Source organism: Rhinolophus ferrumequinum, chromosome 14 (assembly GCF_004115265.2).
Source record: "Rhinolophus ferrumequinum isolate MPI-CBG mRhiFer1 chromosome 14, mRhiFer1_v1.p, whole genome shotgun sequence".
Taxonomy (NCBI): domain Eukaryota; kingdom Metazoa; phylum Chordata; class Mammalia; order Chiroptera; family Rhinolophidae; genus Rhinolophus; species Rhinolophus ferrumequinum.
Genome location: NC_046297.1, coordinates 44,821,910 through 44,836,094, shown reverse-complemented (window position 1 = coordinate 44,836,094; position 14,185 = coordinate 44,821,910). Strand labels below are relative to the sequence as shown.

Genomic DNA, 14,185 nt, shown 5'->3' with positions numbered 1-14,185 from the left:
ATGAAGGACTACCAGGACACAAAGATTGATAAAACATCACAAAGGGACTTCAATGACAAACCAGAAGTTTGGAGTGTACAGTAAATGCAATGGGGAGGCACGGAAGAATATTACAGATTTCAAAATAGATCTGTGTGTTAAGAGTATTGTACTATTATGAAGGTTGGATTACAGGAGGTGAACCAGAAAGTGGAGATACTGTTTAGAAATGAATAATTAAGGAAAATATAATAAAGGCATAAAACAATGTAGTGACAATGAAGATAGAGAGAAGGAGTCAGATTTCTAAGATATTGGGGAGATAATGACAGGATTTGGTAACTAATTATATTTGAGGGCTGAGGGAGAGAAAAGAAATTAGAATGATTCTCACCACCACCAGGTTTTATTAACAAATGTTTATTGTCTGACAAATATGTGCCTGGTACTACCTGGATATAAAAAGATGATTAAAACTTGGTCCATGACTTAAAAGAAACCAGTTATAGTAAGAAGAACATAGTGATTAGCAACTACGATTGAATATCAGAAACCTTATAAAATAATTATATACAAAATGCTATGGAAATTGAGAGAAGAGACACCTAACTAATAGAAATGTATCAAAGAGACGTATCTCCTCACAGCAATGGAGCTGGGCACAAAACAGCTAATCAGATAAAGGGTGAGGGCATGTACACAATCAGAGAGTTAAAGGACGTGACATACAGAGAGATTCATTAAAAGATTACTATCATTATATTGAAGGAAATGGATTGTGAATACCTAAAGTCATGGTTCACGCACATTCATAATCCAATAAATTTTTACTGAACAACATCAGTCTGGGTCCTGGCAGGAAACAGATGGCATATTCAAACTGAGTAACAAAGGCGAGTTTAATAAAGAGACTATGTTACAAAGGTGTGGGCAGACTTTAAGGAAACCAACAAAGGAAGGTGCAGTACCCAGAGCTAGCAAGAGTGGAAAGCAATTTCCATAACCAGAAGAGAACAGCTATACTAAGAGGGTCACCAGCTGGAACTGTTGTTTTCACTAGAGAGCCAACTGCAAAGGCCTAGCTAGGATGAAGGAAGCCTGGGAAGAAATAATCTAACCTCATTCTCTTCCTTCCCTCCAATCTGCCAGTGTCTTACATCAATAGAACCCAGCTGGAAGTCACACAACAGTGGAACCCACTGGTGCAATCCATTGAGGTCAGCCTTCCATGGTACACTGCAAAGGGGAAAAAACGTGTGGAGTAGATTTAAAGGGGTGAATGGAAAAATATGTAACATGCGGTGATAAAGTTCAACATTCAACTATATCTCCCTCTGGTCTTATAAAATTCACCTCCAATTTCTGCAAGCCTTTCTAACATACTCGTTTGTTGCTTTTTCCACATGAGTGAAATATGGTTTTAGTCCTTTTCCATCTCACCTATTTCACTTAGCATGATACTCTCAAGATCCATCAACGATATCGCAAATGGCAATCTTTCATCTTTTTTATGGCCAAGTAGTATTCCATTGTATATGTCATTCTCCCATTTTTCTCTGCCTTCTCTTCTTTCTCCCAAAAATTGACCCTTTCTACTACTGTTCTGTTATTTTCCTCCCTACCCCCACTATATCCCAAGCTGTAGTCACTTTTAGTACTCTTATTCATATTATAAATTCTTTAGAATTACTAAAACAATAAAAGGAGCCACTTCCCAACTGCTCTCTGAAGAGAACACTGGTCCTGAGACTAGAGTTCAGAGAGCTGACCATCAGTGAGATAAGCAGTCAGTTGAGCAAGTCAGGCATCTTAAAAGCTTACTTCAGGGGCCGGGCTGGTGGCTCAGGCGGTTAGAGCTCCATGCTCCTAACTCCGAAGGCTGCCGGTTCGATTCCCACATGGGCCAGTGGGCTCTCAGCCACAAGGTTGCCAGTTCAATTCCTCGACTCCCTCAAGGGATAATGGGCTCCGCCCCCTGCAACTAAGATTGAACACGGCACCTTGAGCTGAGCTGCTGCTGAGCTCCCGGATGGCTCAGTTTGTTGGAGTGCATCCTCTCAACCACAAGGTTGCCGGTTCAACTCCCGCAAGTGATGGTGGGCTGTGCCCCCTGCAACTAGCAACGGCAACTGGACCTGGAGCTGAGCTGCGCCCTCCACAACTAAGACTGGCCCTCCACAACTAAGACTGAAAGGACAACAACTTGACTTGGAAAGCAGGCCTGGAAGTACACACTGTTCCCCAATAAAGTCCTGTTCCCCTTCCCCAATAAAATCTTTAAAAAAAACAAAAAAAAAAGCTTACTTCACCCTTTACACACAGTTGTGAAATACTGGCAATTTGGCTCCTAAATTTTTCAAAATCTGTCCTGCCTCTCCACTTCCACCATGACTGCCTTCTTTCATATTATCATTTATCACCTGGATTACTATACGAGTCTCCTAACTACCGCCCTTGTCTCTGGCACTATATATCATCATCAATCCATTATACTGTAAGAGTGGGTTGTTTTTCTTTTTTTAACAAAAGTCTGATGATATTGCACCACTGCTTAAAAATCCCTCCATGAATCCTTACTGCCTTCAGGATTAAATCCAAATCAAAAGAATAGCATATAAAGTCTTTTAAGATCTGACCCTTGCCATCTCTCCAGTCTCCTCTACTGACCCACCTCTATTCAAACCCTATGCTCCAGGCCTTCTGAACCACTTCAAGTGAATTTCTTGACCATGCACTTAGTCTCTTTTACAAATGAAAGGTAAAGTTTGGGGAGGAGGGGGAGACTTAGGAGTTGTAGTATTTTTGCTTAGAATATCATCCTCTGCTCAGCTAGCTACTCATCATCTGAAATGGCCTTAATGTCATATCCCCAAGATTGGATCTGGTGCTCCTCTTGTGTAAATATATCCATGATACACTACGCACACTGGTCTCCTAGCACTTGCCATGCAATATATTAATTGTGGTCTATCATGTTTCTTCTTCTGAGATTCTTAAGGGTTAGCTGAAAAGGGTTAAAAGTGTTTTAACACCGAGAGAGATCTGCAATTCTCTGGGTGACTAGAGTATACAAAAGTATCTAGTCTCTAGGATCTTTATTATCTAGGAGTGAAATTTCTAGATATTAAAAGGATAAACTGTCTGACACCCTCAAACAATACCAAAGAGATGACAAACTACTCACTAGATGAATTAGACATATTTTTTACTATGGTTATAATGTACTAAAAGCACCTTTACAGTGGCACCTCGGTTTTCTAACGTAATCCATTCTGGAAGACCATTCGAGTTCTGAAACGTTCGAAAACAGCCGATAGCTAGGCCTCAGGATCTTGCACTCAGCGGAAGCCACATGACATGTTTGACTTCCGAGGCGTGTTCAAAAACCGAAGCATTTATTTCCAGGTTTACGGCATCGTAAACCAAAATGTTCGTCAACAGAGATGTTCGAAAACCGAGGTACTACTGTACAGTGTTTTTTCATAACACTACATTTTCATGTGTTCATAATTATGATTGGCCTTACACTATCTGCCCCTAGAGGAAAAGTATTATTTCTATCCAAAACATTCTGTACATTGCTTACCATTCAACTCTGCGAAACACACTATAAATCTGTAAATGATTTGGAAGTAAAGTAATAATTTTTGAAGCCAAAACATTTCTTAATTTGTAATGTTCCTTAAATTAAAAAATGATATATCACAATATTCTTCAAGTTTTTAGTCAAAATGGATATGCTCTTAGTCAAAAAAAAAAAAAAAGAAAAGAAACACAAGTTTCAATCCTACACAAATACTCTGTTTGCTTCAGGAAAAATAAGCAAAATTGGACATATATTTAAAAATTACATTTGACTTCAAAAATAAGAGCACTACTACCTAAGCAAACCTTTTCCTTTCAGATTACTGAATTTCACCTTGAAAGCTAGTACTACCTAAATGAACATAGTATTTCATTCCCAATGTTTCATTCATTCACCCACTTAATAATAGTTTTGAGTACTACTATGCGTAAGGCATTGGGTTAGATTACAAGCTGAGACTGAAATAGTGAACAAGACATGGTGTCTGCTGAGAGTTTATAATCAAGCAGGGTACACAGACCATAAACTAATAAAGAAATCACTGTAAATTTTGATAAGCATATTTGGGACATATTTTAAATGTTGTGATAAAGAATAAAGGAGAACCTACTTAGGAAAGCGTTGTCAGGAAGGAGCTCTCTAAGGAGGCAAATTTGAAGCTAAGGCCAGAAGAATGAAAAAGCAGCAGTCATACAAAGATTGTGTGTATTTGAGGGACAATGGAAAGTGGATGAGCATTCTAAGCTCTAACAGTCGTGCATCAGAATTAGATTAACCTAGTAAGATTTTGAGTTCTCAAATATAATATGAGTAAGACAAATAAGTAAATACATATTTTGATTTATTAATAGAGCAAAAATTTCATCCCCCACAAATCTAAGGATAATCACAGAGGAATTTGAACAAATTAGTTTCCTCACATTTACCTACAACAATCAATATCTTGCCAATAATCAATAACTTGATGTCAGTATTATTTTCACGGCTACACCTTTGTTATCAGACTCCCTAAGAATGGTTTTTGCTGAGGAAATTTCTTCCAATTCATCACTTTCCCTCTCCTCATCCCTGGCCTATTTTTCCTAGTATGCAAGGAAAAGAATCACTCAATTGGAAAAAAAAAAAAAAAGGAAGATTTCACCCAGGAACGCTACAACAATATTAAGGTTTAGAGACTGTTATCTATAATCAGTTATTAAAAACTACTTACTGCACACCTATTTGCACCAGGACACTTAGTCTATATTGATCACAATAATCCTTCAAGGTAGGTGTTATCACTCAGATAACAAAGATGAGAAAACATGGGCTCAGAGGGTTTAATAACATAAGCTGGACCTTACACTTATTAATTAGTAAAGTAAGGTTTCAGGTCCAATTCCATTTGGTCCATCACACTTGCCTCCACTACTTCCCTCTTCCTCACACAGTAAAAACAGTTCTTTATCAATACGTATTGTCAACAAGAAGGTATTAATTGTCCTAGCTACTTTAAAACATAGAATACATATACAGAATTTATTAGGTACTTTCTCATAAAATGTCAATCAAAATTTTAGAATGCATTTTGAATCCTTAAAAGTTATAGGTTTTCAATTTTTGGCAATGGCAATGGTTATTTACATATACAATAGTAATTTTTATTGAAAAGTCTTATGATTCAATTGCATCATTTATCTGACATGCCATGTCCTTAAATTTTTATTTGGCTATAAGAACATATGGTAGTTTTTTTTTTAATATTAGAATGATGAAGGTCATTCTAAGTATATCACAAACCCCAAGCCATAAAATAAAAATTAATAAATTCAAATAATTTTTTTAAAAATCCTGGCCATTAAAAAATGGTACAAATAAGATTTTAAAACAAAAGACATATAAAGAGCTTCTACAAATCACTGAAAATGAACAAAAAAAAAAGAAATAGAAAAGGCTCTAGACAAATGTAAAAGGCTCTGAACCTCACTAATAATTAAAAAAAGAAAACTACAATTAAATCTACAATGGCGTATTTTTCACCAAAATATTGGCAAAGATTATCACACACTGAGTTGGCAAGGATGTGGTAAAGTCTCCCTAACATATGTCACTCATGCCTACTTCCTCTATGAAAGTAAATTTGGCAATATTTATTAAAATTTAAAACATAGAGCTGGCCAGGTGGTTGGAACGCCTGGTTCCTAACGCCCTGGTCACCGGTTCGATTCCCACATGGGCCAGTGAGTTGCGCCCTCTACAGCTAAGATTGTGAACAATAGCTCTCCCTGGAGCTGGGCTGCCATGAGTAGCTGTAGGTTGGCGTAAGCTACCGTGAGCTGCTGTGGTCTGCCAGGAGCAGCCGGTGGCCATCGTGAGCAGCCAGCAGCCATCGAGAGCTGCCATGTGAGCAGCTAGGACAGACTGCCTCATCAGGGGGGGAGGGGAAGTGGGGGGAGGGTGGGGGGAGGGTGGGGGTGGGAGGGAGAGTGGGGGGAAAGGTGGGGGGGTGGGTAGGATTCTGAGATCCCTTTAAACAGGGAGCCAAGGCTCATAATACCAGCATGGGTCAGGGAGCTGTGTCCTACGCAACTAGACTGAGAAACAACGGCTTGAACAGGAATGTGGGGGGAGGTGGAAGAAAGAGGAAAAAAAGTTTTTAAACATACTGACCTTTTGACCAAATAATTCCATTTCTAAAAATTTATCCCATAGATATATTCACACATGTGGGAAATAATATATGTACAAAGATATTTAACATAGTGTTTTTCCTAATGGCAAAATAATTAGAATCAGCTTATCTAAAAATATGGTACTAGTTAATGAAATTACAGAACATCCATAAAATGAGATATTATGCAGACATTAAAATAAATTAGGCAGCTACATAGTAAACGGTGTGGAAATTATTTCCTAAAAAGTAAACTTCAGGACACATTTGTGTTTTTTTGTTTACACACATGCATCCATACATGTATGTGCACTCACATACATATATATGTATACACACAAGATATTTGATATACACATATATCTACTCTTATGCCTGGAATATTTCTGGAAGACTATACAATACACTGTTGTAGTCTGGATAGGGGAAATAGTTAGCTAAGAAATTTTGAACCGTATGTATGTATATGTTACCTATTAAAAAAAGAAATTTACAAATTGACTTTGGAAAGTACTTTAAAAATTGAATTATTAAAAAAAAAATTAGAACTGTTCACAATGTTTTAAATATAAGCTAAATTATTACCTTGATCTATCAGGGAAATTTTTACTTTTACCTTCCTTTATTTGGAGAGCAAATTATCCCTTTGACATTAACAGAAAATCTAAACTGAGATTGAAAAGACAATTTACTCATCAAGAAATATATAATTTCTAATTTGTTACAAAACCACCTCATCTGAAAGACTATGATATGCACACAGTAGAAATTCAATAAATATTTACTAAGTGAATACTTTTCTATTGATTTCAGTGGGTTTGTTTTACTCATATTTTTTCATAGTACCAAACCAAAAAACAAACAAAAAACACCTTATTGGAAAATAGAAACTTTTAAATTATGCTTTTCTTTAAAAGAAAAATCATTCTTCGTTTCCCAACAAAATTGGTTAGCTACCTCATTAACATTACCACAAGGCAAATCAACATTACTTATTAGGTACCTACTATGTGCAGGTAATTAAGGATGCTGCAAAACACAAACTCCAAGAGTACATTTTATTCTAACCCTCAAGAAGTTTATAATCTTGAAAGACAAGGCTTAAAAACATTAATCAGTAAAAGGACATTGTAGAATTTACTGATCGATTGAGTCATCCAAACTAAAAAGGTTAAAGGAATTCATGTAAAATTTAAAAAAAGTAAATATTGACCTACTAAGAAGTCTACTGAGATATAAACATGCTTCCAAAATTCTATCTCACTCACATGTAAAATGGTATGATTTGATGGTGACAGAAGACTTCCTGAGTATATGGATGTTCAGCTAGGCTTTGAAGAAACTGCTAACAACTAAATATAAATAGTTATTAATTATTCCAGCTCCTGAGGAAAGAGGTTACTGTAATAGTCTCAATCTGTTTTATCGCTCACCTCTCTCATTTAAAAAATCTCTCAGGCATGACCCTATTAATATATGCATATTTATAAATTACATGCATCTTAATATTGTCAATCTATATACTGTCAGTAAAAATTGCTTTTTCAATTAAAAATATAAGTGTAAATACAAGGTTTCATATTTTCTTCCTGGACTCCAATATATCATGCTGTGACGCTCTAAGGTATGCACACCCCACTTTGTATAAATATTTAACATGAATATTTAAAGTCACTGTTCATGCAAAAATACTTTCATCTAATAGTTCCAACTTTTCACTCATCAAATTGTTTTAACACAGTTGTTTAAAGACATGTGAATTTGAATTTCAGTGTACTTCTCTCTGCCCGTGACCTTCTGTCAGAATAGGTGTTAAATTAACAATGCAATTAAATGGATATTATTAAAGAGAAACAAAAGATATAAGTCAAAACCAGATAATTGTCCCTTAAAAGTGAATGGGAAATAGTAACCATTGAAAAATATTAGTATTATTTTTTCATATGTGTGTGTGTATCATTTGAAACTTAATACCCAATATTGATAATATATTACTTAACAAGTTGTCAAATTCTTAAAGATGATTTCTCTCATTATAATTCTATTATAAAGGCTATTCTTTTCCTCATTTTATTTGCCTACTCTTATTTTATTACAAAAGCCTAAAGTATTTTTGAAAAATGTTTAAAATAGAATTTTCAAATATATTATGCTTTAACTTCCAAATAACTTTTTGTGAAAATGAATACAAAAATAATTCTGAAACCATGTAAGCCACTTGGAGGTAACACCCCTTCCAAGACTAAGTTAGATAGAAATGCAAATAGACACTTAAAATAAATATGAATAGGTTCCCATCAATGTACCTTCGTCGACTATATGACTATATGTTTAGAGAATGTTTCTATATAAACTGTCCGAATATAAATGCACACTGTATGTATTTGCATAGTATGTAGGTTTACATAGAAGTGTTATATATTCACATGTACCTATCTAAATAAACTTTTCACATTTTCCTAATATATTGTTCATTTCGAGTGATTCTTAATTCAGTACCCAAAAGCTCATTTAATATTAGAACAATAAATAGAGTCAGAACTATAGCGAACTTGCCAATAAATACTGTGATTTAGCATACTATAAAGAAATAAAAAACACATTGCATATTTAAATATGTGGGTCAAAGAAGCAAAACTGTTATTTTAGCATCAGTTTGGCAACACTAATTCCATAACAATAACAGTAAAAAATATAGATTAACATATCTAAATATCAAACTTTTAACTCATCAAAAGCTTGGCATTATTAGTATATACAGTAAAGTTAAGCAAAGTTAGGAGTATGTTCAAAAGGCTTTTAAAAATAATGCTTTATTCTTCCATTTGTTAAAATAAGCTACTTAATTATCTTAATCTCTTTTCATTTTCTAAGCCTATTAATCAATCACATTCCCAAACAAGTATTCTAACCCAGAAATTATCTTTGAAGAAGCAATTCTTTATTTCAGTTAATATGTCAGGAATACATTTGCTTAGCCCTTCAATATTTGTTGATAAATAGTATTTTTCTCAAACATGTACAAATATTTGATAGGTTTGTCATGATAATTTATAGTAATTTTCATTAAATTATGGAAGTATATATGTATAGACAGAATTCTTCATAAGTGAACTAAAGAATAATGAATTCAACAATCTGTTTTTTTATATTTACATGATTAGATGTCAGTGTGTTAGTTTCTTCACAGAGGAACTCTACACTTTCAATTGTGTGATTCTGTGGAGAATATGGTAAAAGTATATTTGATAACCCGCAAAAGAACCGTCCCACTTTGGCATATAAACTGTACAAGTTAATCGCTTACTGAATAATTCAAGTAAAAAAGAAAAAAGTTGAGATAGAAAAACATAAATAGGTTACACATCTTCTGTACAATTTCTTTCACGTAGTAACTGAGAAATCAAATCACCATAAAACATTTAAAAGCAAACCTGAATAAACAAATCACTTTGCTAGACTGACAAGAAAAGGAGTCTCAAAGCTACAGCCTGGACAGTTCCCTAGTGCTGAAGTTACACCGCCGCTAAACCTATGGCTGGGAGCTGCTTTCACTCTCCCATCCTCCGCCAAATCCCGGCTGCCTAAAACTATGAGCTCGAATAGAACTTCACAAGGTAGGAAGCATTCCAAACTGCAGTAATGGTAGGTCCTGGAGACTCTTCAGAGTCTCTTTAGGATTAAACAGATTTACTAGTTGCAAACAGGAAGAGCAGCAGAGTGCAGGGTGTTAGAACCCTCCGAGGGGGAGGGGCTGGAAGATGGCGGCGGCCGCACACCCACCCGAGACACTACAGATCTTAGGCCCCTCGCCCCACCGCCGCCCTCCTGCCGGTGACAACCGTGGGCAGCTCTGCTCTTCTCAGCGTTGGAGGCAGAGCCACCCTGCGGAGACGCGGGACAAGGGGCCCACGGCGGCACCCGCATCCCCGGCCAGCGCGCCTTCGCTCGGGTCCCAGCCAGGGAGCACCTGTGCACGGCCATATTGGATTCATTGCCCCAGTCACTGCCTCCGCGCGGGGACGGCGGCAAAGCAGAAGGCACGCGCGGAACCGGGGTTCAGCCCCAGCCCCGTCGGGGCGCGGGAGCCGAACTTGCCCACGGGGAAATCCGGAAGGACGCCCGGAAAAATTACAACGCCCAAAGACTCGCCACCCTCACCTGCGCCGGCCTCGGCGCCCTCCCTTCCCGACACACACCCCCGCGCTCTGACACCCAGAAAGCAGCCCCGGCAACCGGCGCCGGCCGCAGCCCTCGTGGCCCAGGCGCCGCGGGCGGGAGGGAGGGCGGCGATCCGGGGCGCGCAGGCGGCCGCAGGGCAGCCGCCGAGGGGGCGGAGGGCAGGGAAGGAGGCGGGAAGATGGAGCTGGGTCCTTACTTGAGCACCGACTGCTCCTTCTCCTCTTCTTTCTTCTGCCGATCCATGACGGCCAGGATGATTTTCCTCTCCTCCTCCGTGAGGTGGCTGAGGTCGGGCATCTCCGGCTGCAGAGGCGGCTGAGAGGCCGCGGGGGTGGGAGCCGGGCGGCCCCTCGGCCCGACAGGAGCCGACATGTTTGATGGAGCCTAACCACCCTAGGGAAGCAGGGAGGCAACTCCACTGGCGGCGGCGGCGGCGGCACCCGCGCGGGCGGCTGGGGCAGCCTCCGGCGCTGTGACAAATACATACAAATCAATGGCCTTCAATCCGAGGCGACAGCCCCCCTCCCCCAAGAAAGAAAGAGCGGGGGGAGGGGAGGGCGAGCGCGGTGGGGAGGGAGGTCTGAGGAGTGCGATCCGGGAAATGTGTCTTCAGCCTCCGGGGGCGAAGGGCTGGCAAGTGAGCGGTTTGAGTGAGAGAAGAGCGAGAGGCCGATCCGGGACGCGGTGTGCGCGGAGCGGCGGTGGAGGGTGGTGGAGTAAGGTGGCGGGGACAGCTAAGGGTGGGGTGACTGGAGGGAGCGGGCGCGAGGGCGGCGCGCGGGCCGGGGCTCCAGTGTGTCCGGCGGGGGCGGGGGGCGCGCGCGCCACTGAGGGGAAAGGGGTAGCTGCGAACCAGCAACCCAAGGAGTCCCGGGAACTCGCTCCGAACGTCGGGAGGCAGCGTCCCGCGAGCTGGAGGGGCGCCGAGGCGGGAGCGGAGAGGGTAGTAAAGCAGCAGGGGCTAATTTCCCAGAGAAGCAGCTCAGCCGTCCCGCCGGCTGACGCGTCACAGGGCTCTCAGGTGCCGTGGAGGGAGGACCCCTCCAGAAACGACCAGAGGGGGGCCGGGTACGGCCGCCGGAGACCCCTCCGGGCTAGAGCGGAGAAGCGAAAGCGAAGGGATGACAAGGGCTAGCGGGGGAGAGTCCCGGGGCTAGGGCCCCTCGGCTGCCAACGCCCGGATCCCAGCGAGCTCCGATGCATCGCAGGGTCGGGCGCAGATCCTCCCTCATCACGCGCCCGCCCGGGGTCCCTCAGCCGCCGCCGCCCCTTAGGTCCGTGGAGTAGGCGCGGAGGGCCCGCTCGCTCCCTACGCCGCCGCTGCCGCCGCCGCTCGTTGCCGCCGCCCGCACCTCCTCCGCCCCTCCGCCTCCTGGGCTCCTCCCGCGGGGCCCGCGTCACCTCCTGGCTGCCCAGGCCCAGGCACAGCGGGCTCCCGGCGGGCGGCGGCCACCCCTCCCAAGGGCGATCTGTGGGCTGGGGCCGGCAGGGAGAGGCTGGGAGGAAGAGTGTGAGCGGTGGGGTGGGCGAAGGGCGGGGGTGTGGAGAATGTGAACGTGGGAGAGGGCACCGCAGGAGTCGGGAGTGGCAGGGAGGGTGTGAGCCGGGTGGATGCGGGCGCCCAATGGGTCAGGTCCGGAGATAAAGGAGTGGGGCCCGGTGCGGGGTTGGGGGGTCGCGGATGAGGAATGTCAGGTCCGGAGATGATGGGGTGTGACCAGAGAGAGGGGGCACCCATAATTTTGGAAAGGAGGGAAGAGTGGGGGAGGGGCGTGCCCGGGTTTCCGCCGGGAGGTAAAAGTGAGTGCGTAGAGGGGCTCTCGAGGTGTCGTGTGCGGGGTCCTGGAAGGAGGGAGAACGTAGGTGTGGGGGTGTCCCCTGGGATGTCAGAGTTGGGGAGCGCATGGGGTTACTTGAGGGGAGGAAGAGGGAGGTATGAGCGAGTGGAAAGCTCAGGTGATGTCAGGAACCAGGGGTCCGGCACGGCCCGGGGGTGCAGGGGAGTGATGAGGAAGTTCTGGAAAACCGGGAGGGCGGCAAAACATGCTAAGAGAGGTACTGAGGGGAGGGCGCAGGAGAGCGTGGGGACGTGGGGGTGGTGAGACTGGGGGTTAGGGTTTGTGCGGGAGAGGTGTGAGGATGAGGAGGACAAGGGAGGCTGTGAGGGTGCATGGGCTGAGGATCATCCGGAGAGTGAGGCTCAGCAGGCGCTGGGGCCAAGAACTTCGGTCTGTTTAGCCTTTTTGGCGGACCTAGTCTACGAAGAAAGAAGAGGCAAAGAAGCTAGGGGATCGGGTTAGAATTGAAGTCAGGTTTTCGAAGCACAACGGGTTCGGTGAAAGAAGTCGAGGGTAGCAGAAAACCAGCTCCTGGAGAATGGCAGTGGCTGCCACCGCCCTCTTTTTTCTTGGTGGAGCTGAACGCCCCTATCCCCCTCCGACAACCCTCCGGAGGAGGGCGGGGCAGGGAGCGAGCTGGGAGGGGTAGAGGTGAGTCTCAGGTGGACCTGGCAGGGGTCAGGTAGCCAGGAATCACCCCCTCTTCTTAGTGCTCTCGGCAAGCGCAGTGGATGACTGTGTGTGTGTGTGTGTGTGTGTGTGTGTGTGTGTGTTTACACATGTATATGTACACACCCCTACCCCGCCTTCCACAAGTGCCTGTTTTAATACCAGGCCGGATTATGGTCTGATGAGCAGTGTAAGGCCTTTGGGGTTTGTATTATATTTACCTTCTTAGTGTGTAGTAAGCTCTCTCCCTCCTCACTCTGTTCCCCAGTTGACTAGCTGGGGACAGACAAAGCAACCCTAGAAGTCTCTAGTGATTTCTAAGTTTAAATTTGTTTCTTTTCTCCCATGCCTTGTAATTGGGAAGAAGGAAGAGGGAAAAGTTTAAAGGCTTATTTTATTTTATTATTACTCACCTGCTTCAAACCAAACTCCCATACTCCAGATAATTCTGTTTTCATCTCTTTGGAGCTGAGCAAAGTAGATGAGATGATACAAAGCCCAATTTATTTAATTTTGTTTTAGAGTTAGAGAATTTTTACAAATCTCTAATCCAACCTCATCATCCTATAGGAAAATTGAGGACTAAGATCGGCCAGCTAGTGAATGACAGCACTGCAACTAGAACCCAGGTATTTTTTACTCCAGTTTGTAACCAAGCTGGTCTTTAACCCTAGCTGGCACATTAAAATTACCTGGGTCACTTTTTTTAAAACTACGTGAGTCCAACCCTAGATCAGATCTCTGGTTATGGGTATATTTTTTAAATTTTCAAGTGACTAATGTATACTGAAGGTTGAGAACTACACTTATGTGCATTTCAAAATAGATAAGGGAGAAGAAACTGGGAAGTGGAAAACAGACAAAAAGAATACTTCTAGAGAGACTGATTTTTTTTTTTTTACCTAAAATTGAAATGTTGGGTTTTCTAATATTCACACTTTCCACTCCTATGCAAAAAGTACCAATAAGTACATGTACCTATGACTTCAGGAACCCCTAAGTGCCACTAAAATAAACTAAGCTCCTTTAAAAAGAAGGAGAGCAGAACTAAAAATAATCCAAAAGGATGGGTGGAACATTCTACCTATTCAACTATTTCTGAGCCAGATTTAAAGAAGTAACACCACTTCCACCATCCAGCCAACTATCAACCCAAGCAGAAACAGAAGCCAGAATACACACACTGTTCTGAGGTTGAAACTCTGAGATTAAAATAGTGTAGTTATTTTGAGTACATAAAATATGAACTTAAAAATCGTGCAAATTGAACAATTTTCGCTT

The 14,185-nt window shown here is 42.3% G+C and overlaps 1 protein-coding gene across 42 annotated transcripts in view; it reads right to left on the bottom strand.

Annotated features, from left to right (window-relative positions):
- Window positions 1-11,044, bottom strand: part of RIMS2 (regulating synaptic membrane exocytosis 2) — a 605,364-nt gene extending 594,320 nt beyond the window's left edge. For 27 of the 42 annotated variants that reach the window (XM_033125958.1, XM_033125957.1, XM_033125904.1 and 24 more), the window contains exon 1: window positions 10,594-10,803. In XM_033125958.1, coding sequence (XP_032981849.1) covers window positions 10,594-10,769 — 176 coding nt within the window. In that variant the 5' untranslated portion in view covers window positions 10,770-10,803. Of the gene's footprint in view, window positions 1-10,593 lie in introns of all 42 variants that reach the window. The other 15 variants (XM_033125943.1, XM_033125918.1, XM_033125937.1 and 12 more) reach the window with 2 other exon arrangements.
- Between the last annotated feature and the right edge of the window lie 3,141 nt (window positions 11,045-14,185).